The sequence below is a fragment of the Piliocolobus tephrosceles genome, chromosome 6, assembly GCF_002776525.5.
Source record: "Piliocolobus tephrosceles isolate RC106 chromosome 6, ASM277652v3, whole genome shotgun sequence".
In the NCBI taxonomy this organism is placed as follows: domain Eukaryota; kingdom Metazoa; phylum Chordata; class Mammalia; order Primates; family Cercopithecidae; genus Piliocolobus; species Piliocolobus tephrosceles.
In genome coordinates, this window is record NC_045439.1 from 157,038,887 (window position 1) to 157,062,446 (window position 23,560).

At 43.8% G+C, this 23,560-nt stretch overlaps 2 protein-coding genes across 5 annotated transcripts in view; both read left to right on the top strand.

Annotated features, from left to right (window-relative positions):
- MPHOSPH10 (M-phase phosphoprotein 10) overlaps positions 1-14,258 on the top strand; it is a 95,754-nt gene extending 81,496 nt beyond the window's left edge. The window contains 8 exon segments of the mRNA XM_026448039.1: positions 5,523-5,660; positions 8,350-8,457; positions 11,841-11,948; positions 13,464-13,564; positions 13,566-13,628; positions 13,630-13,687; positions 14,113-14,212; positions 14,215-14,258. Coding sequence (XP_026303824.1) covers positions 5,523-5,660; positions 8,350-8,457; positions 11,841-11,948; positions 13,464-13,564; positions 13,566-13,628; positions 13,630-13,687; positions 14,113-14,212; positions 14,215-14,258 — 720 coding nt within the window.
- A 4,698-nt stretch (positions 14,259-18,956) lies between these two features.
- Positions 18,957-23,560, top strand: part of FAN1 (FANCD2 and FANCI associated nuclease 1) — a 34,071-nt gene continuing 29,467 nt past the window's right edge. The window contains exons 1-3 of one of the 4 annotated variants that reach the window (XM_023195671.1): positions 18,957-19,074; positions 19,682-21,067; positions 23,275-23,415. In XM_023195671.1, the coding sequence (XP_023051439.1) occupies positions 19,834-21,067; positions 23,275-23,415 (1,375 nt within the window). In that variant the 5' untranslated portion in view covers positions 18,957-19,074; positions 19,682-19,833. Of the gene's footprint in view, positions 19,511-19,681; positions 21,068-23,274; positions 23,416-23,560 lie in introns of all 4 variants that reach the window. The other 3 variants (XM_023195670.1, XM_023195668.2, XM_023195667.1) reach the window with 3 other exon arrangements.

A 23,560-nucleotide genomic window follows, 5' to 3' on the forward strand; every position in this document is an offset into this window, starting at 1 on the left:
ACAGCTGTGTTGGAGACTTCTCTCTCAGACTGAGCTGCAGATGTTCTTCTGGGTGCCTACACCGCCCAGGTTGCTGGTTCCTCTGTGCCCACTCTTCAAGACAGTCACCTCTTAGGTGAGAAAGGAGCCTCAGCCCTATTGGGAACAGGAGCCAGTGCACCCCCAGCCTCTCAGACCACTGGGGATGACCTGGGCTGCCTGAAAAGCTGGCGCCATCCAGTGCCACTGCCCAGGACACAGACACCCACCAGGGACGGTGGCCCTGGCCATCTCAGTGGCTCTGAGAAGAGGCGGCCCCCAGTCCAAACCTTGCTGAGCCACCCACACCTTCCCTCAGCCCAAAGAGGCTTTTAGGGAAATGAATCATCTCAAGTTCATACCCAAGTGGTTGCTGAAAGAAAAGACAGTGTGGGATGAGCTGGTGCGAGGGAGCGCGGCTCTGTGCAGACTCTGCAGGGAGGGCACTTAGGAAAAGGGACTGGAGTCTGGGAGGGTGACCAGCTCAGGGTTAAGGGGAGGAGACAGAGCTGGAGTGAGCTGGCCTTATCCTACCCCTTGGGCCTTCCAGCCTGGGCTCAGGTGATTCAAGGGAGCAAGCACCTCCTTTTCCCGGCCAGGGAATTCTCGCCACGTTTTGGAATCAGTACCATTCCCTTGGGGACTGGGGGACAGCCCCCACCTCCAGACCTGGCTGGAACTGCTGCCTCCATTCTGGATCCAAAAGAAGCTCTGGCAGCTTCTCCATCTCCCTCCCAGGCCAGCCCCCCGCTGCCCCCGTGAGGGCCCCAATAGCAAATCTGACAACTGGAGGAACAAGGCAGGAAGGGCAGGGTCTGAGGGAGTGACCACCTTCAAAGGGCAGCTCTGCCACCTTCTCTCCAGGACTCTCAGGCTTGCTTTCATATTGCTCCCTCGACATCCTTTTGCTATACTCTGGCATGTTGACATATGGTCTTTAAAAGAAACAACGCTGTTGACATGGAGCAGACATCCCCTTTGGGATGGTTTGGAGAAGTTAGAGTTGAGGGCATCCTCTCCTCTGCAAACTGCAGCAGTAATAGATGAGATATATAAAGTAAATAAAGGCCGTGTGAGGTGGCTCACGCCTGTAATCCCAGCACTTTGGGAGGCCAAGGTAGGCGGATCACCTGATGTCAGGAGTTGGAGACCAGCCTGGCCAACATAGTGAAATCCCATCTCTACTAAAAATATAAAAATTAGCCTGGCATGGTGGTGCACACCTGTAGTCCCAGCTACTCAGGAGGCTGAGGCAGGAGAATCACTTGAACCTGGGAGGCAGAGGTGGCAGTGAACCGAGATCCTGCCACTACATTCCAGCCTGGGCGACAGAGGGAGACTCTATCTCAAAAAATAAAAATTAAAATTAAAAATTAAAAAGACATGCCCAGGCTGGAAAATAAGTTAATAATCTCCATGAATGAAAGGCAGAAAAGAAATGCAAAGTAGTTGTAGGCTGAAGAGCCTGGACCCTGCTGGGCTTTGGAAACCAAACACAATGCCAGGTCTTTTGGGATAAAGGGGGACCAAATGACTCCTAGCTGGAAGCTGGGAACTTGGGTGTACCCCAGTAACTGAATGGATGTTGGCCAGGAGTGGTGGCTCATGCCTGTAATCCCAGCACTTTGGGAGGCTGAGGTGGGTGGATCACCTGAACTCAGGAGTTGGAGACCAGCCTGGCCAACTCCTGGCCCACCCAACAGGGTGAAACCCCGTCTCTACTAAAAACACAAAAAACTTAACCAGGTGTGCTGGTGGGTGCCTGTAAATCCAGCTACTCGGGAGGCTGAGGCAGGAGAATCACTTGAACCCAGGAGGCGGAGGTTGCAGTGAGCTGAGATCATGCGACTGCACTCCAGCCTTGGCAACAAGAATGAGACTCCATCTCAAAATAAAGAAAGGATGCTGGAGGGTGGGGGAGTCTGCTGCTGATCCGTGGTCTGTATCCCTGGCTTTATGGGATGTATACCTCCCCAATGTCCCCAGGACAGGAGCTTGCAAATGTTGTACATCCTGGAGGCCACTGCAAAACTGTTAAAGTCAGTCTAGCAAAGGTGATAGGATGAAATAGGTTTTTATAAAAATTTGACAAGTATTTCTTTAAATAAAAGTAAAAGACGAGCGATCTAATTATCTATCGAGAATAATATAATCTTGGTACGAAACTGGAACAAGGTTGTACAAGCACAGTTCACGGTAGAACAGTCTGAATGACGAGTCTTTGTCACAGGGAGAGGGCACAGGGCAGTGCTTAGTGCTCGGCCTCCGGAGCCAGGCAATCCGGATTTCTACCCCTGCCGCCACTGTGTATCTTCCCTGTGACCTTAGGGAAAATGACTCGCCTTCACTGTGGCTTAACTCCCTCGTAGATAAAGGGGGAAATAACCTCTACAAGAAGCCTTCTAGGATGAAATGAAATAACTTAAGGAAACTAACTTAACAATACCGAGAACATAGAAAAAAGATGTTAGCTATTATTAACTTTTATGAACATGAATTCCAAAATTTTAAATAAAATAATACCAAGTCAAATACAGCAATGTACACACACACACAAATAATACATCATTGTGAATTAGGTTTTATTATAATAATGCAAGGGCAGAGTCAACATCAGATAATGCACTATTAGCAAGCTAGCATTTTTTTTTTTTTTTTAGACAAGGTCTCACTGCCACCCAGGCTGGAATGCAGTATTAAGATCTTGGCTCACTGCAACCTCCACCTCCCTGGCTCAAGCAATCCTACCCCGAAGCCTTCCAAAGTGCTGGAATTACAGGTGTGCATGACCACACTGGCCCTATCTCCCTTACTGTATAGCAACTATCATATTTAATAGTAAATTTTTAGAAGAAATTTTCATTTTTCATTTTCATCAAAGTTAGCACGTAGACGAGGGTACCTTCTATCACTGTCTTTATTGAACATGGCACTGGAGGTCCTAGGCAATGTGTTAGGCTAATACATATGAAATTGCCATGTTTTTAAGGTCATGAGATGCTGGGCGCTGTGGCTCACGCCTGTAATCCCAGCACTTTGGGAGGCCAAGGCGGGTGGATCACGTGAGGTTAGGAGTTCGAGACCAGTCTGGCCAACATGGTGAAACCCCGTCTCCACTAAAAATACAAAAATTAGCTGGGTGTGGTGGCACACACCTGTAATCCCAGCTACTTGGGAGGCTGAGGCAGGAGAATTGCTTGAACCTGGGAGGTGGAGGTTGCAGTGAGCGGAGATTGTGCCACTGCACTCCAGCCTGGGAGACAGAATGAGACTCCACCTCAAAAAAAAAAAGAAAAGAAAAGAAATCAGCCAGTCTCCGTGGCTCACACTTGTACTCCCAGCACTTTGGGAGGCTGAGGCGGGCAGATCATCTGAGGTTAGGAGTCAGAGACCAGCCTGGTCAAAATGGTGAAACCCCATCTCTACAAAAAACAAAATAAAACAAAACAAAGCAAAAAAAAAGAACACACACGCACACACACACACACACACAAATTAGCTGGGTGTGGTGGGTTACTCAGGAGGCTGAGGCAGGAGAATCTCTTGAACCTGTGAGGTGGAGGCTGCAGTGAGCCGAGATGATGCCACTGCACTGCACTTCATTTCAACCTGGTGAGAGAGCGAGACTCTGTCTCAAAAAAAAAACAAGAAACGAAGGAAATAAAATTTTCTAATTGCAAAGAAAATAACTACCTGTATTTGCAGACCATATGATTGTCTATACAGAAAATCCAGAAGAATATAGAGGGACGCACTCGAGTCTGGGTGACAGAGCAAGACTGTGTCTCAAAAAAAAAAAGACAGTATTTTGAGAGTAGACTGCTGCTTTTTATTTTCACTTAATGTTCACAAGCCTTAAGTGTAGGCTGCCCAGTCAACTTTTGTTGTGTGGGGTGCTGCTCTTCTTTAGTACCCAGGAAAGACGAGAACTGTGCCTGGAGGAGCCAGAAACCACGATCTTTTTTCATGAGTCTTGCTCACCTTTTGGGCGGTATCCGATGAAGCTGGTGTCTGACCCGTGGTGGTCGCACCCAGGACCCTTGGCTTAGGCTCAGTAGCTGGTGTGGCAAATCACTCAGTATATGTCTTAGTCTTCTTTCTCTTGCTTATAACAGAAGATCTGAACTGGGTAACTTATAAAGAAAAGGAATGCAGTTATGGAGGCTGAGAAGTCCAAGGTCAAAGGGACTTCCTGTTAGTGGAGATTCTGCAGGATCCTGAGGCAGTACAGGGCATCACATGGTGAAAGGGCTGCGTGTGCTAACATGCAGGTCTCTCTTCCTCTTCTTGAAAGCCACCATTTCCCCCTCCCACGATAACCCATTAATCCATAAATGGGACTGCCATTCAAGAGGGCAGAGCCCTGGTGATCCAGTCACATCCTAGAAGCCCCACATCTCAGTATTGCCGCATCAGGAATTAAGTTTCAACATGAGTTTTGGAGGGGATATTCGGACCATAGCATTGTGATACTGCTACAATTTTCTTTTTTTCTTTTTTTTTTTTTTTTCAGATGGAGTCTTGCTCTGTTGCCCAGGCTGGAGTGCAGTGGTGCGATCTCGGCTCACTGCAAGTTCCTCCTCCTGGGTTCACGCCATTCTTCTGCCTCAGTCTCCCAAGTAGCTGGGACTACAGGCGCCTGCCACCATGCCTGGCTAATTTTTTTTGTATTTTTAGTAGAGACGGGGTTTCACCGTGTTAGCCAGGATGGTCTCAATCTCCTGACCTCGTGATATACCCTCCTTGGCCTCCCAAGTGCTGGGATTACAAATAGACGTGAGTCACCACGCCCGGCCAGTGCTACAATTTTCAAACCATTTCTCAATGGTGTATTTTTTTCAAATGTTACAAACCTAGTGGTTTTTGCTGAAGAATTGATCTGCTTTTGTAAACTTAGAATAAAACTCAGATATATGGCATGTACCTTACTAGATGGCTTTATAACATGTGTATAATGTTTGCCTACACTTCTGGGTCTAAAATAGAAAGGAGTTGAAGGATGAGTATCATGTGCAGAATATCTTAAAATTTGAAATGAAACATGATAAACTAACTCAAGGCTTGACTTTTAAACAAACTGTGATGGGGAAATGAAGAATTAAAGTTGGTAACCAGGAGAAATACTCATTTAAAACAAAAACAGAAAAGGATATTTGAGTTATGCATTCTTTGCTTTCCTAATGCTTATTCTTGGTGACTTGAATAGTTATTTCAGAAGTTGAAAATTTTCTTTTTGCTACAGTTTGCTTACTCTGAAATAATAAATAATGATAATAAATATTTATTATTTATTATAACAAATAATACTTCTGATATAGTTATAATAATTTACTCATAATAATATAGTGATGATAGTTTATTAATATATTAATATTTGTTATAATAATAAATATTCCTTAATAATAATAATAATAGTAAATATTCCAGAGGAAGATTTTTAAGTAAACCTAGAAAGAAATTATAGGTTTTGTTAACTCGTGTTCTACCTGCCCTTTATGTTTCAGGCTTGGGATGATGTAGTTCGTAAAGAAAAACCTAAAGAGGATGCATATTAGTATAAAAAGCATTTAACATTAGTCCATGAGAAGAGTAAATTGAGCATTGCTGAAATTTATGAACAGGAGGACACCAAACTCAACCAGGTGAGAAAGCCTGTAAGGCAAAACCATTATTATTAAAGAAGTAGAAGTAGAGAACTAGGCTTTTTGTGACTGTTGAAATCATGAAACAGGAATCTTGAGTTCTTCGATTACCTCATTTAAGTATAAAATAGAACATGCTAGGAATAGAAAGATTATAATAGTCCTACTGAATGTGAGGGGTTGGGGGAATTCGCTTTGCAATTAGCCTGTGGTCACCTGACACTTTTACAACTAATTATTAACTTTATAGCAATTATTATGGTGGTGCTGCAAGTTTAAAGTTGTTTCTCATTGATATTTTGAAGTTACTGGTATGTTTTACATGATGATGAATTCATTATCATTTAAGGTCTGTTTTTTCTTTCACTTAAAGAAATCTCTGGTTAAATAGCAGGGCAAGGTCATATTCCCAGGAATATTATATTCTGATATAATAATTGAATTATTCCTTCACATTTGATTTGTTGGGAATGCGGTTAATATGTGCTTGGGGATCAGATGGCATTTTTATTCTGCAAAAACCATTTATGATTCCTACCAGATTTTGTTAATGAATGCCACTCAGGTAGCAACAGCAAATTGCCCTGATGCCACTGTGAAGTTGAAGAACTGAAAAGATTCGAATTTAAATTCTTCCTGGCTGCCTTGGCAATCCAAGTTGGGTAGCTGAAGGAGAATGCATACAGTTTCATTTTAATCTTTGAGTAGATCCAGTAGATGTGGGAAGTATTTGGTGACCACGAGAGTTGAAAATTAAATATGTAATGCAACAGCTTGTGCCTGCCCTAGATGTCAGTTTCATTTCTCTCTCAGAAGTCAATAGCCAGTTCAGAAGTTTTTGAGGATGGACTTGGAGTTCTAGTGTATTAATGAACTAGGCTAATTCTAGACGTGAAATGATGGTAAACAGTACGTGTAGGAGCCTCTACTCACAGTTGTGTATGTAATGTGGCTCAGAAAAATGCTGTCTAGCAAATATTTGATTTTACAGATATTATTACCTAGAATGAGGTGAGAGGACACGGTTAGGATTTTTTTTCAGTGTGGTGTAAGTTAAAATAGTAAGAAGCAGTGGTAGCGTAATTCCTGGCCATGCCTGGAAGGTGAGTGCTGACAAGGAACATTGGAACAGACCTGGATGCATCTCTGGCATCGGGGTCAGGAGGCAGTGAGCCTGTTGCTTCCTGGTTCTGGTGTTTTTTTTTTTTTGTTTTGTTTTGTTTTGTTTTTTTCATGTCTTAATAAACAAACAAACAAAAAGCCCTCTTAGCCATTTAGAATAAGCATTTGGGTCCTAGGGGAGCAGAGCGAGAAGTATGAAATTTACTTTTTCTCTTCAGTAGAGTTTAAATTGCTGTCAATTTTTTCAATGTGATTTGTCAGAATAAACCTTTAACATATTATATGTAAATAAAAGAAAAAAAAAAGTCCCTACAATCCAAAGGGATATTTGGATAATTTTATGAAGTCTGTATTAACACTTTAGTTCTTTTTTATCAGCCCACAGTAAAGTCCCATATCCACGAAGCAGTTGCTGCCCTTTCCTCACTAGCCCCAGACCCAGCAATCCCCAGTCTGCATCCTATCTTTGTGGATTTGCCTATTTTGGATATTTGATATAAATGGAGCCTTACAATATGCAGCCTTTCATTTCTGACTTCTTTCATTTAGCATCATGTTTTCAAGACTGTGGCATTTGTTAGAGCTTCGTTTCTTTCTTATGGTTGTATGGTATTCCATTGTGTGTATGTACTCCAGTTTATCTGTTCATCCGTTGATGGGCATTCAGGCTGTTTCCACCTTTTGACTGCTAATTGTGCTGTGCACATGTATTTGTTTGAGTACTTGCTTTTAATTCTCTTGGTTTTACACCTAGGAGTGCTTGCTGGGCCAGATGGTAATTCTCTGTGTAGCTTTTTTTTCTTTTTCTTTTCTTTTGTTTTTTTTTTTTTTGAGACAGAGTCTCGCTCTGTCCCCCAGGCTGGAGTGCAGTGGTGCCATCTCAGCTCACTGCAAGCTCCTCCTCCCAGGTTTACACCATTCTCCTGCGTCAGCTTCCCGAGTAGCTGGGACTACAGGCGCCCACCACCATGCCTGGCTAATTTTTTGTATTTTTAGTAGAGACAGGGTTTCACTGTGTTAGCCAGGATGGTCTTGATCTCCTGACCTCATGATCCGCCCGTCTCGGCCTCCCAAAGTACTGGGATTACAGGCATGAGCTACCGCACCCAGCCTTCTCTGTTTAGCTTTTTGAGGAACTGCCTGCCAAGCTTGTTGCCATTGTGGCTACATCATTTTACAGCCCCATCAACAATGCACAAGTGTTCCAGTTTCTCCATCCTTGCCAGCACTTGTTATCACACACTGTTTTCTTTTAACAAAAATTGTAGCCATCCTAGGGGGGAATGGCTTAGTTCTCTACAGAAGTAAATACCAAGGGAATTACATTTTACATTTTGCATGTTATAGGTAATGGTTACTGTAGCTCCTAATATGCACATCACATTTTTCCTTTGGTAGGAGCTGGAACCATCTAGTACTGCTACTTTTAATTTTGCTTGTGGAATGTTTCTTCGTAGCTGAAGCTCTGGTGATGAGAAATTGGGAATACCCTCACTTGCCTTTAGTGTTTTGTCCTGTGATACATATCAAGCTTCATAGTTTGATGTTGTTGAACTTATTTCCTAAGCAAAAAACAGCGGAAGAAGAAAATCCAGAGTACACAGAAATTCAGATGATGGATTCCCTCTTTTTAAAATTGGATGCCCTCTCAAACTGCCACTTTATCCCTAAACCAGTACGTGTGTTAACAGTTCATTGTGTAGCTAGAGGAGGGTGACCTTAATCGCTTTGAGCCTTTCGGATAGCTCTTGACTTTGTTTCAGGATACAAACCTGCAGCAGTTCCCTGTAAATTCCAAGGCACGGTCTCCATAAGGAGAACTCACTTCTGGTCCCATGACAGTTCTGGCTCTACCCAGATCTTCAGTGGGCCCGTGCCAGACCCTCAGCCATAGCCACAGGGGCCCCTTTCCCCCCTCACTCTCTCAGTCTTCTGTTGCATTTTCATTGTATAATGGGTTTGGAGACATTTGGATATCTATACCCAGCATTTATTGAGTGTCTGCTATGTGTCATACTAGGTCCTTTACATACATTAACACTTAATGCACACAACACAGAGGCAGGTACTATATTTTCCATTTTGCGAGTGAGAAAATCAAAGTTTAGGGGGTGGGAGGGTGAGAACTATGAGTCCGTGCTCTTTCCACTGCATGGTGTTCCCTCACCAGGCCCAACCCTCTCAAACGCTCCTCCCCTGTCCGTTTGATTGTCACCCAGACTTGGCTCAATACCTATCTACTCCTTGGAGCCTCGTCTCCTACTCACCACCTTCTTTGAATGCATAAAACATGCTTGTACCATCCTTTGGTCCCTGCTCACCTGTTGCCCCTTGGTGCCTGTGTTCTTGTCTGAAATGTAATGTCATGGATTAAGAACTAGTCTAGAAGTCAGAACCTGAGTTGAGTTCTGCTCCTAACTAGCTTTGTCATACAGGCAATCACTTCACATTCCATCTGTACAGAAGAGGTAATCTCCAAGCTCCTTTCTGATTAGTTGATGGGTAGGTGATTTTTTTCTATGCAAATATTTTGTCTTCTCAGACAGTAAGCTTTTATTACTGTTTTATTGTTTATGTGTATGGATGTTTTTAATCCAGTTGTAATTACATGCAAGTAAGTTCGTGATGGCAGGAGCCATCTTTAGATTCCCAAAGTGCTAAATGTAAAATAAACAGGTGAAGAGATGAGTAGAATTTCTCAGCTCTTCTTGTCCAGCAGGTCTTACTGATGTGAAGGACATGGGCCCTTTCTGGGCCTTACTTGTGTGATCTGGCTCTTCCAGCCCATTTGGTCTCCCAGGCTTGCTACCCACAGCCCCACTGATCTTCCAATTCCTGAAGCAGGCCAAGTCCCTTGCTCCTTCTTGCTGTGCTCTTCCCCTGACCCAGTAGGCTGCATTTCATTTTTTGCATGGCTGGCTCCTTTGTTTGCCCAGGCTAGACGCCTTTCCCTCCTCGCAGATGTTCCCTGGCTCCTTACCTAGGGTCGAAAGCCCCTTCCACCTCACTGCATGTGTCACCACCGGCTCCTTTTCCTCATAGGTGCGCTGCACATTTGCAGTCATTGGCTGGTTGTTCATTGCTCTCTACTTCAGGCAGCACAAAGTGCATCTACTGTTCCACTGTGTCCCTCACACTAGCCGGGATCTAATGCAGGGAAACCCTTAGACATTCCTTGGAGTATTGGAAAGTGAAGGAGAAGTGTATGTATTTGTGTCTATGTGCCCCAAATGAAAAGCCTTTTTTCCACCATAAGAAACGTGGAATTGCTAGTGTAGGTTCTCCTTGATACTACCTTTTTCATGTTCAGCTTGGTATTTCACACACCATCTCTGTAAACTTCATTTACCAATCACAGCCATCATTTTTTGTGGCTTTTTGGACTCTCATTTTCTTTCTTTTTAAATTTTTGAGACAGAGTCTCACTCTGTTGCCCAGGCTGGAGTGCAATGGCGCACTCTCGGCTCACTGCAATCTCTGCCTCCCGGGTTCAAGTGATTCTCCTGCCTCAGCCTCCCAAGTAGCTGGGGCTACAGGCACGTGCCACCATGCCCAGCTAATTTTTGTATTTTTAATTGAGACGGGGTTTCACCATGTTGGCCAGGATGGTCTCGATCTCTTGACCTCGTGATCCGCCCGCCTCAGCCTCCCAAAGTGCTGGGATTTCAGGTGTGAGCCACTGCGCCCGGCCCATTTTCTCCATATTTCTCTTTAAATGCTAGAAGGGCACACAGTATTCTTAGTAACTGTTCCCCTGGTGGTCCAGCGGAAGAAATGATTTCTTTCACACACTCAGTTTTGTCTCACTTGGAATCCAGGATCCTATTGTGTTTATGGCTTGTTTTTGTTTTTTGTGAAGTTTCCTGGAGCAAATAAGTCCATGGACAGGACGGTGATAAGGAAGAAAGAGCGCTACTGCAACTGTAATATATAGTCGCCGTTTTAATCCCAGGATCAGAATGAAACCTGTTTTAACGACTGAATTTCTCAGGCAGTTCTTTTAAAAAAAAGACAAAAAACTGAAGCAGATGGTCCTTCAATTAACATTGCATTCTTTCCCCCTCTTTGTAATTGATAGGTTTGATTTATTTTGATACCGTTTTAGTTTTTCAAAATAGTTCAATATGATTTCATATTGGTGTTTATAGAGATGTTTTCAGTAGCCGAAAGATGGCAAATGTATCAGGAGCCTATATTTGACTCTCGTTCTCATAAACATCTTTCCTTGCATCTTTTTCCATATACTTCTTAGAGCTAGCTTTTTTCTGTAAGCAAAGTCAAGATAATAGTAACAGAAATCAATACATCTTACCAAACAGTATTTGTGGTTGTTTGAGAATGTCCACATGCATGGCAGATAGGAATAGTTAAGGAAGAGATGGAAGAACTGGTGTTTGAAGATGGTGGAAATGTAACAGTGTAGAAATACATACTGTTGGAATAGTTTTGAGACAGAAAACCCTATAATACCCAGGTCTTATGGGATCCTGAAGCAGCCTGTGCTGCCCCTCAGCACTGCCATCATGCCAGTCTGCTTAGGACTTTGGCTGTCACCATATCTAACATTTTAAGTAATCTCCACTAGGTTTGCTGACTTGCAAGCAAGTGAAAAAAAGATAATCTTGGCCGGGCATGGTGGCTCAGGCCTGTAATCCCAGCACTTTGGGAGGCCGAGGCGGCGGATCACCAGGTCAGGAGTTCAAGACCAGCCTGGCCAAAATGGTGAACCCCGTCTCTACTAAAAATATAAAAAATAGCTAGGCGTGGTGGCAGGCACCTGTAATCCCAGCTACTCAGGAGGCTGAGGCAGGAGAATCACTTGAACCTGGGTGGCAGAGGTTGCAGTGAGCCGAGATCGTATCACTGCACTCCAGCCTGGGTGATAGAGTGAGACTCCATCTTAATAATAATAATAATAATAATAATAATAATAATAAAAAAAGATAATCTCCATAAAGTATTTTATATGTTATACTTTAAGTTACTAGGTTCACAATTCACACATTTTGTGTTAGAGCCCTTTCTGGCTTCCCATTGACGGTATTATGTGTTTTCTAGCCTGTACCAGAAATTAAAGTTGTGCCAAATCTGCCCTCCATGGCCATGGAGGGAGTAGCACCAGTGAGTATTAGTGATGCAGCTCACCTGGCCCCAGAGGAGATCAAGGTAAGAAGTCAGTGTTAGGCTGCAGCGAACCAAGATTGTGTCACTGCACTCCAGCCTGGCGACAGAGCAAGACCTTGTCTCAAAAAAAAAGAAAAAAAAAAAAGCCAGTGTTGAAACCTTAGGTGTCTGTTACAAGTTAGTTGATTATAGCCAGAGTCCATTTATTTAATGTCATTTCCCTTGCATTTGTAGTTTTTACTCCAATGTATCTCTGCAGTTTCTGAGTATAAACTAATAATGTTATAATATTCAAACACCGGTCTCCAGTATTCTGGCTTTACTATGAGGTACAGGTTTGAGAGTTACTATAAAAGCAGTTTTTAAATAGCTAGTATCAATGTCTTGTTATAATCCAATCCGAATACTAGCAATGATATCAGGTTTAAAGCAAATTGCTTGCATTGCGTACATACTAGCAATACTTTAATATCAGCATTTCCCACTTATTTTATCCATGTGATGGTGATTAGTAATGGAATCGGGGTCTGGAATCGAGCATTTGGTTATCTGAAGAGGTTGGATATATCAACTGCAGCAGTCCCTGCCATGAGAACACCGAAGCCCTTGCGTTACACATTAATAATGGTTTCTGCCAGGTGTTCATCCTCCTGGCTGGCTTAGCAGCTGGACCTTCCTTTTCGCTCCTCACTTGCCTTGCTATGCCTACACTCACCCCTTCTGTTGGAGCCTCTGCTATCTCAGTGCAGGTGACAGCCCTGGCAAGATAGGCTGGTAGTTGACGAGAAAAGAGAGAAAAGTGATCCTCACTGGAGAGATGTTTCCCTTCCTTTCCACTGTTCGTCGGTCTCTGGGCCCTCTGTCCTCAGTCCAGTTGCTGTCATTAGCAGCTCAGAGCTGAGGCTGCCTCTGGCATGTCCCGGAAGCCTATTAGAATCTAAATGCTGTGGAGGGCTTGCTTCTCTTGAGCTGTTAGCTTGAGAACCCAGCTCTCCGTGCTACCTTTGCGAATTAGTTTGGGAACTAAACCATCACTATAAGAGTCTGTGCTGTCAAAGAATGCATTCCAGGTCGTAAAGTGCTGTGTTACTAAAGCTCACTGGAATGCAGGTGGGGATTGCTCTGCGTCTTCGTGCATTTGGCCATAGACATAGCAGCCCACTCACTAGCTACTGTGCAGTTTCTTCCGTTCCAGTTTTGCGAGGTTGTTGAAAAAGTCGAATATCGGCCGGGTGCAGTGGCTCATACCTGTAATCCCAGCACTTTGGGAGGCCGAGGCGGGTGGATCATGAGTTCAGGAGCTCAAGACCATCCTGACTAACACGGTGAAACCCCATCTCTACTAAAAATACAAAAAATTAGCCGGGCGTGGTGGCGGTGCTTGTAGTCCCAGCTACTCGGGAGGCTGAGGCAGGAGAATGGCGTGAACCCGAGAGGCGGAGCTTGCAGTGAGCCGAGATCCCGCCACTGCACTCCAGCCTGGCCTACGGAGCGAGACTCTGTTTCAAAAAAAAAGAAAAAAAAAAGTCGAATATGTTGGTGGTTATTTTTTAATAGGAGAAAAATAAAGCTGGAAATATAAAAACAGCTCCTGAAAAAACAGCTACAGACAAGAAACAAGAGCGGAGGAAAAATAAATACTAAAAGCATATGAAAATAGAAGGAGAAACGGAGAAAACAGCTTGAAAAGAGCAGTCCAGATCAAGCAGGGAAATACACAAAGCACTCGCTTTGGATAAGTTAAATAGCTGACCAAAACTGGCAAAGCTTCCTTCAGAAAGGTGAGGACAAGGGAAAGAAAACTGCTCAAGGGGACCTTTGAGGGGACAGTACTGGGTGACTGGAATGTCTGAGCCAGACAGCAGCCCACCTGCGGGATGGAGACGCATGCTGCTGACTGGTGGGAACGACAGCCTTAAACGTTCTGGAGTTTTTCGGGTACGGTCCTCCCAATCACCTGGGTCCTGGCAGCAGCTTTTCTTAAACTTCCACTCCCTTTTTGCTTAAATTATAGAAACACTGTAGCAGTATAAAATGTATAGGATGCCTCTATGCTGACTGATTTAGTTTTCTGCAATTCTAGTCTTTTTTCATATTTATAGTTGTGTACATTGTTGTAATAATAATGACGTACTAATATATTTTCGGCTTTTTTTCACTTAACAGTACATTTTACAGCATAAGCATGTGTTATTTTTAATTGCAGGATGAAGGTACAGACAAGGCCTTAAAGTCCTCTCAAGCATTCTTTTCTAAATTACAAGATCAAGTAAAAACGCAAATCAGTGATGCAAAGAAAACAGAAAAGACAAGAAAAGACAGGATATTTCCGTTCATAAATTAAAGCTGTAATATATTTTGAACATAATGTAAATATTAATGTGTAAGCTTATATTTTATCATCGTTCTGTTTTATAATAAAATGATTGAGAACCGTTCTTTGCATCAGTGGCCGATATTTGAGAATTCCATGGTGTGAAAAGACAAACTCCAAACTATTTACAAAGCCCGGCTGGTTTTCACCGGGTGTGAAGCAGGACCTGGGTCCCCAGGCCCTTCCTGTTCAGGCACTGCCTGAGCTGATCCTGCTGTGCTCTTGCCATGGCCCAGGCCTGGGTGAAGGCCAGGCCAGCTTGCCCATGTGGTATGGTGAGCAAGCACTGGCCTGCAGGCTGGGAAGAGGACAGAGCTAGCCAACCCCCTCACAACAGCAGAGGCCCCCACTCTTTGGGGTCTTGATTTCCTTCTCCCACTGCCCTATCATTTCACAAAACAATAGCATTTTTATGCCTGTGCCTTACTTCTTTCCCCTTTGGGAAATGATCTCATGTCACCTGAACAAAGGCTTAGTGTAGGCTATAAAGCACTATCCACAATCAGATGCAGAGGACAGCTATGATCAAGTGAATCTAGAAGCAATAGAAGCTCAATACAGCCAGGGATGTAGACTGCAGTCTGCAGAGTGTTCTGTGACCACCAAGTGCTCATTGTTTCAACCTCCTCAGCCAGGGAAAATTGCCTTTTGCCTGATAGGCTCTCATATTGATTTGATGGAAATGCAGTAAGCCTTAGTCCAGATGGGTAGAGAGTGTGGACTAAGATTCCACCAAAGTAACAGGTAAAGTCCTTCTGGTTTTTAATCCACAAGGGATCAATCGCAGTAGTCAAGGAGAGCCTGTGGAAGTTTGCACTCTGCATTCCTGTTACTGCAGAAGCTGGCTGCAGCAGGGTAGAGCTAGGCTGTTCGGGGCTAAATTAAGCACTGGTTTTGTCCGTTTGTGCTGCTATAACAAAATACCTGTGACTGGGTCATTCATAAACAACAGAAACATTTCTTATGGTTCTGGAGGCTGGAAGGTCTAAGATGAATGTGCTGGGAAATTCAGTGTCCGGTGAGAGCTGCTCTCTCTGCTTTGAGATGGTTGCTTGTTATGTCCTCACTTGGTAGAAGGTGGAAGGGCAAAAACCACCAAACTTACTCTGTCAAGCCTTTCATAAGGATGCCAATCCCATCCATGAGGGCTTTGCCTTCAAGACTTAATCCTCTAAAGGTCCTACCTCTTAATATCTCACTGTCCAGTAAGTTTCAACACATGAATTTTAAAGAACACATTCAGGCCATAGCGTTCCGTCCCTGGCTTCTCAAATTCATGTTCTTAAATGAATACATTCGTTCCATCCCACTAGCCACCAAAATCTTACCTTGTTCCGGCATCAACTTTAAATTCTAAGTCCAAAGTCTCACATAAACATGTGGGTAAGACTGACAAAGTATGATTCATCCTGAGCCTAATTTCCCTCCAGCTGTGAAATCAAACAAGTTATGTGCTTCCAAAATACAATCGTGGAATGAGCATATGGTAGATATTCCCATTCTAAAAGGGAGAAATAGGAAAGAAGAAAGGAATAGTTTAGTTCCAAGTAAGTCCAAAATCCAACAGGGCAAGCAACATTAAATCTCGAGGCTTAAATCTTGAGGATAATCTTTGACTTTATGTCTTACCTTCCAGTCACAATGGGGTGAGGGTTGGTTCCCCAGGGGTCCAGGTGGCCCCAACCCCATTGCTTTATTGGGTGCAGCCCGTGCCCTGGCTCTCACTGGTTGGTCTTGTGCCTGCAGGTTTCCCAGGCTGGCATTGCACACTGGTGACTCTAGAGGTCCAGGGTCTCAGGGGTGGCCCTGCCCCAGTGACTCTCTGGGCATTGCCTGTGAAGGCATTCTCTGCTGTGTCCCCACCTCGTGGCAGTTCTCTGCCTGCATCTGATGCCCCTCAGTCCTTGTCATACTTCAGTCACTTGGTTTTCCGGCTGCCAACTCTCTCTTCCTCCTACTGCACCAGCTCAGTCTCCTTTGCAGGCTCCTCCTCAATGCCTGCCTTTTGTTTTGGAATGCTCAGTCTTCTGACCATTTAGTTCTCCACCTACAGTCAATCCTTGGTCCCATATATTAATACCATTTAAACACCAACAACTCCCAAATTTAATTTCCATCCTGACCTGACTTGATTAATCAATTCAAGGATTTTCATCTACAAGAATATCTAAATATTATCGCAAACTTACATGCCTGAAACTGAGCTCTTACTCTTTCCCCTCCATCTTGCCAGTTGCTAGGCCAAAGCCCTCAGAGTTTCCCTTGACTCTTCTTCTCTTGTACCTTACCATCTTTACCATGAGCAGATCCTGCTGGCTCAGCCTTCTAAATATATTCAGAACATGACGATTTCTTATCAATTGCAATGCTAACACACTGGCCCATGCCACCATCATCTCTCCTTGGATTACTGCATCAGTCTTCTGTTTTCCTTGCTTCTTCTCTTGCTTCCCTCCTTGCATGCCCCAAGCTCTAGCTCTATTCTTTTTTTTTTTTCTTTTTTAAGATGGAGTTTTGCTCTTGTTGGCCAGGCTGGAGTGCAATGGTGCAATCTCGGCTCACTGTAACCTCCACCTCCTGGGTTCAAGCGATTCTCCTGCCTCAGCCTCCCGAGTAGCTGGGATTACAGGTGTGTGCCACCACGCCTGGCATATTTATTTATTTATTTATTTTGTTTTTTTAGTAGAGATGGAGTTTTGCCATGTTGGCCAGGCTGGTCTCAAACTCCTGACCTCAGGTGATCTGCCGGCCTTGGCCTCCCAAAGTGCTGGGATTATAGGCATGAGCCACGGCACCTGGCCTCAAGCTCTATTCTTAATGCAACAGGGAAAGGGGTCCTTTTAAAGCTTATGCTCAAAATCTTTGTCTCCCCTCCTCCCATCTCACTCAGAGTCAATGCTCAAATCCATACAATGACCTGCAGGGTCATACATCAGGTGCTGACACACAGTAAGTAGCTGGATGGCAAGTTAGCCAGCTGTTTTTGTAAATAAAATTTATTGGAACAAAACCACACTCATATGTTACACATTGTCTATAGATGCTTTCACACTACAATAGCTGTGTTCCTAGTTATGATGGAGGCCACATGGTCCCAAAAGCCTCAAACATTTACTACCTGGCCCTTTACAGAACAAATTGGCTAACACTTGCCCTCCATGGTCTGGCTCTCTGCTGCCTCCCTGGCTTTGCTTTCTTCTGCCTCCTTGGTGCTCTTAGAGTCTGCTAGACAATCTTCTGCCTCAGGGCTTTTACATGTGCTGTTGCTGTTTCCTGGACTACCATGGCCTTCTCTGAGTCCACACCGTTACCTCCTTCAGGCCAATGTCAATCTTCAAATGTCATCTTGTCAGTGAGGCCTTTCCTTACCATTCTTTCAAATTGTAACCCTCTCACCCCTAAGATGTTTCTAGCTTTACTTGTCTTCGATTTCACCACACAGTTTATTTTTTAAATTTTTCTATCTTCTTCCACCAGAATGTATCCTTCATGAGGACTTCCCCTCTCTCCAAGGAAGAATTTCCTCCCATTCCTCATTGTTCACTGCCACATACTTTCAGCATCTAAAATGTTACCCGGAATGAGGTAGGCAATCAATACATTCTTGTTAATGAAATCCCTATTTATGTCCTTATTCTCTTCAGTTTGCTCATTTATTTATGCACTCATGCAATGTGTATTTATGAATAATTACACAATGCTAGCCACTGATGCAGGCAGCAGCGATGTTATAGTAAAAGCAACAAACACAAACAAAGGCAACAAACACAGCCGCCTGATCTCAAGAAGCTCGCATTCTAGGTCATTCATGGTGGGCTGGAACACGCTGGTGTCAGTGCTTCAGGGCTGATTGTTAAATTTTCAGCTGTTAGGCCTGGCGCGGTGGCTCAGGCCTATAATCCCAGCACTTTGGGAGGCCGAGGCGGGCGGATCATGACGTCAGGAGATCGAGACCATCCTGGCTAACACAGCAAAACCCTGTCTCTACTAAAACTACAAAAAATTAGCCGGATGTGGTGGTGGGCGCCTGTGCTTCCAGCTACTCGGGAGGCTGAGGCAGGAGAATGACGTGAACCCGGGAGGTGGAGCTTGCAGTGAGCTGAGATCGCGCCACTGCACTCCAACCTGGGCGACAGAGACAGAGTCTAAAAAAATAATAATAATTTCAGCTGTTAAACACAGCCATTATTAAAAGTTAAATAAATCATATAACTTTACAAATAAATTACATTAAAAACAGAAGTTATAAATACTCAAGACGCATCACTTCCTAATCGCTACCTTTTATTTCTTGGTTCTTGATTATTTCAAGGGTATCAGATAACCGGTGATTAGTACTATCTTTTGGAAAACCCAGCTCAGTGGTTTTCCAACTGAAACTCCCTCTCTCTGATTCGCAGGAGTCAGCCTAAGTAGAGTTCCGCGTGTTGGTTGCAGAAGTCGCCCGCCTTCTCCCAGGGGGCTGTTTGCTGGCTTTGACACTGACTGCTCCCCCAACAAACAAGTTTAGCCTGCTCGCCCTTCCCACCAACTGGGGAGAGAAGTCTAAGAGTGCACAGCAGCACAGAAGGCGTGCGGGGACGCACTGGCGCCTGCCTCTGCGGGTGGGAAAGGAAGGAGGTGGCTGGGTTTCCGCTCCAAGGCTCAGCCCGCCTCGGCCACCTACGGTATGGGAGCCTTTAAACGGAAAGGAAAGGAGATCGATCACTCGAGCCTCCACTTGCCAAGCCTGTGGAAGCAAGACGCGGGGATCGGCTGGGAATGTCTGGAAGCGCCGGCGGCGCGCGGAGCCAGGTGGGAGGTGCGCGGTGGCCGCGCGGGGATCTTGGGCGACAGGGCACCGGGGACGGAGGACGCGAGGGCAGCCGGGCCCGAGGGAGCAGGGAGGGTGGCTCGGGCTCAGTCGCGTGGCCCCAGGTGCGCGGCCTTGCCCCTGCAGCGCCCGTCGTGCTGGCCGGGGCCTCGGCTCCGCAGCAGAGGCCGCGGTGGTGGCTGCCGGCGCGGGCGCAGCTGCCCAGGGCTGGGGCGTTTCATCTGCGCGGGCCGGTGGGGCGGGCATCACCCTGGGCCACGGGCTGATAGTCTCTATCACACTCAGAAAAAGTTACTCATACGGTGGTCTTATAAAGGGTCTGAAGTGGTCAAATTGTCCCTTTCTAGAAACGGATAGTTTTAGGTCTTAAAGATGTCCTAGAAATTAGCCTTACAAGCCCGGCTATGTCATTTTATGGTAAGGGACACTAAGATCGCGTACACAGCTTGTCGGAGGGGCGTGGTCTTCTGTCTCACGCTCAGGGTTGTCTCTTCATTACAGGAGACCTTGCTCTTCCACGTTTCAGAGTTCATTTTTCCCCTTGTTGAATTCATGGAAGTGTTTTAATTCATATGTTTCTTCTTGTAGGAAGAAGAAATTGTCTAGACGAATAACATGAGGTCATATAGAATCCCACTTTTGGTGACTGCAAGTCAAGAAAGAAAAAGTAAACCATTGCTATCTTTCACGTTGAATATCCTGTGTTTTATTGCTCAGAACATCCAGTTTTTCTAATACTCATGATGTCAGAAGGGAAACCTCCTGACAAAAAAAGGCCTCGTAGAAGCTTATCAATCAGCAAGAATAAGAAAAAAGCATCTAATTCTATTATTTCGTGTTTTAACAATGCACCACCTGCTAAACTTGCCTGCCCCGTTTGCAGTAAAATGGTGCCCAGATATGACTTAAACCGGCACCTTGATGAAATGTGTGCTAACGATGACTTCGTTCAAGTGGATCCAGGGCAGGTGGGCTTAATCAATTCAAATATGTCTACAGTAGATTTAACCAGTGTTACCTTAGAAGATGTAACACCAAAGAAGTCACCACCACCAAAGACAAATTTAACCCCTGGCCAAAGTGATTCAGCAAAAATGGACGTAAAGCAGAAGACCAGTCCCTACTTTAAAAGTAATGATGGTGTGGTGTGCAAAAATCAAGATAAGCTGAGAAATCGTAGTGTGAAAGTCATTTGTTTGGGAAGCCTAGCATCTAAATTGTCCAGAAAATACATAAAGGCTAAAAAATCAATAGATAAGGATGAAGAATTTGCCGGTTATAGTTCACAGAGTTCCAGATCCACAGTTATTAAGAGCCTGGTTGATAACTCTTCAGAAATTGAGGACGAGGATCAAATTTTGGAGAACAGTTCTCAAAAAGAAAACGTGTTTGTATGTGATTCTCTGAAGGAAGAGTGTATTCCTGAACATATGATAAGAGGAAGTAAAATAATGGAAGCCGAAAGCCAAAAGGCTACCCAGGAATATGAGAAATCAGCCCTCAGCCCTGGCTTCTCAGATAATGCAATCATGTTATTTTCACCAGATTTCACTCTTGGGAATACATTAAAGTCTACTTCAGAAGACAGTCTTGTAAAGCACGAGTGTATCAAAGGAGTGGTTGAAAAACATGAGGCATGTCGTGAGGAAGTAAAAGTGACTGTTGCTTCAGAAGCTAAAATACAGCTGTCAGATTCAGAGGCAAAATCTCATAGTTCTGCAGATGATGCTTCTGCATGGAGTAACATCCAAGAACCTCCTTTGCAGGATAACAGTTGCTTAAACAATGATATCCCTTGCAGCATTCCTTTGGAGCAGGGGTCAAGCTGCAATGGTCCTGGTCAAACAACTGGTCATCCTTACTACCTTCGGAGTTTCCTTGTGGTGCTGAAAACCGTACTTGAGAATGAAGATGATATGATGCTCTTTGATGAGCAGGAGAAGGGAATCGTGACTCAATTTTATCAGTTATCAGGTATCTTACGCATGTGTTTATTTTCAAGGGTTCATTCCCCTTTTGCTGCTCTGATTGGGGCGTGGTGTGATGGGCAGTAATCTAGTGACCGCAAGGAGTCACTGTGGTGTTGTGAGTACCCTGTGGGAATGTTCATGGGAGTCGGAGCATATTCGAAGGTTTTATTGAGAGGGATGCATGGAAAAGAGACAAGATTTTGTCCCAGTGATGTTTACTCCTGCTGAACTTTGGTTACTTTGGAAGCAGCTGTTTTTCATTTATAGGTGCATTTGTTATAAAACAACCTTTTCCAGCTTAAAAAAACAATACAATGTGACTTAGAAAAGCATAGTTTGCATTTTGAGCATGTAATCAGGCTTCCCATTAGGTTGTTTTGTTGTTCCCCAAAGGTGAAAGTAGAATAAAATACAATACAGGAAAAAACAAACTAACCCGAGGCATATTTTCTTTCTCCCAACAACATTTTAGATTCATGAACTGTGCCTTTTAAAGACAGGGTGTGGAGGAAATGGAAACTTTCAAGCTGAAATTGGTACATTAAAAATATTAGTCTATGCCTCAAGTCCTTGGCAGCCAGGGGTGGCTCCAAGCCAGTAGTGCAGGTTTGTAGTAAAAGCCACCCTTGTGTCCTTACAGTGTTATTCAGAGGGCCATGATGGCTCTATGGAACCATGTCCCTGAGGGCAGGAAAAAACTTACGTGGTGGTCACACTGTCCTTTAGTAAAATGCAGCCATGTGTGACTCCTCAGTAGATAAAAAAAGAGAAAAATCCTAAACATTACTATTAATGTTTAAGAGAAGGATTTTTGTTTTAAATTCGCACAGTGGAATTATGGTATTCCTTGTGTTACTTTTTAACAATAATTCTCTGGGCACAGCTGTGTGTAGTATCCACTTGCATCTCTACTTCTGCTGTTCTCACCAGAAGATGGACATAATAGCACATCGGCTTTTCTATCCAAACTAGTCACAGATCTTTGGTTGGGTGCTGATTGCATTCCTATGAGTATTTCAGTGATTGGTGGTTCTGTGCTTCCATGTAATTGAGAAATAGGAACACTTTTCCTAGTGCAAGTTCTGCATATGCATGTGTCTTGCACTCAATGGAGAATCATGTACAATCTGTTGGTGTGTAGAAATAATTACTGCTAATTGTTTTTGCCTTTTTTTTTTTATTTTTAAGTTCTTTTAGAGACAGGTTTCTGTCTGTCGCCCAGGCTGGAGTGCAGTGGTGTAATCATAGCTCACTGTGACCTTGAACTCTTGGTCGCAAGCGATCCTCCTGCCTCAGCCTCCCAAAGTGCTGGGATTACAAGCATGAGCCATAGGCTGGGCACGGTGGCTCACCCCTGTAATCCCAGCACTTTGGAAGGCCGAGGTGGGTAGATGGCCAGAGGTCAGGAGTTTGAGACTAACCTGACCAACATGGTGAAACCCTGTCTCTACTAAAAATACAAAAATTAGCCGGGCATGGTGGCGGGCACCTGTAATCCCAGCTATTTGGGAGGTTGATACAGGAGAATTGCTTGAACCCGGGAGGCAGAAGTTGCAGTGAGCCGAGACTGCACCATTGCACTCCAGCCTGGGCAACAAGAGCAAAACTCCATCTCAAAAACAAACAAAGAAACCAACCAACAAACAAAACACAGAAACCACCAGCATGAGCCATCATGACAGGTCAATTTTGCCTTTTTAAAGAAGAAAGGAAAATAAATGTTGGAAATTTTCAAAATACAATTAAACCGTTTTAGAGTTAGCCGAAATTTAAAGATAATCTGGGTAATAGGGAGATTGAAACCAAACAGGTTAATTAGGAAGCTTGGTCAAGATTGCTGGGTTAGAGATGACTGCCCTACTGAAGCTAGACATTTTTTTTTTTGAAAATTATTTCAGATTATTTTCAATTAAATCAGAATAATGCATATTAAGCTGAGAGCAGAGAACAAAATAAGAATTCTGGTTAGGGCTTTTCTGAGGGAGTAGAAATGTTGATGGCTAGAAAAGGGGGAACTTGATTTTATAAGTTTTAAAATGACTAATAATTGTTACCAAATGTTTAAATGTACTTTCAAAATGGTTTATACCATAAAATGATGGCTTTATACATGCGGTAAGTGTATGTGTATTTCTAAATAGTACATTTATTCACCTTAGGTTTAAAAGGTAAATGTAGTGATTTTCACCATTTTTCTTAACTTTATTGCAGTTACTGGTCAGAAGTTATATGTAAGGCTCTTTCAACGTAAATTAAGCTGGATTAAGATGACTAAATTAGAATATGAAGAGATTGCCTCAGACTTAACACCTGTGATTGAAGAATTGAAGAATGCAGGCTTTCTACAGACAGGTATGACTAGTAGAGGGAAATGTGAAATGAAAATATGATCTGAAGAGCTGAGCTTCTGCAGAATGGTGGTAGTATTATTATGGTGCCCTCCCCTGGGTGGTGCCTGGTAACTTACTATGTTTTAATTGAATTTTTAATCTTAGGA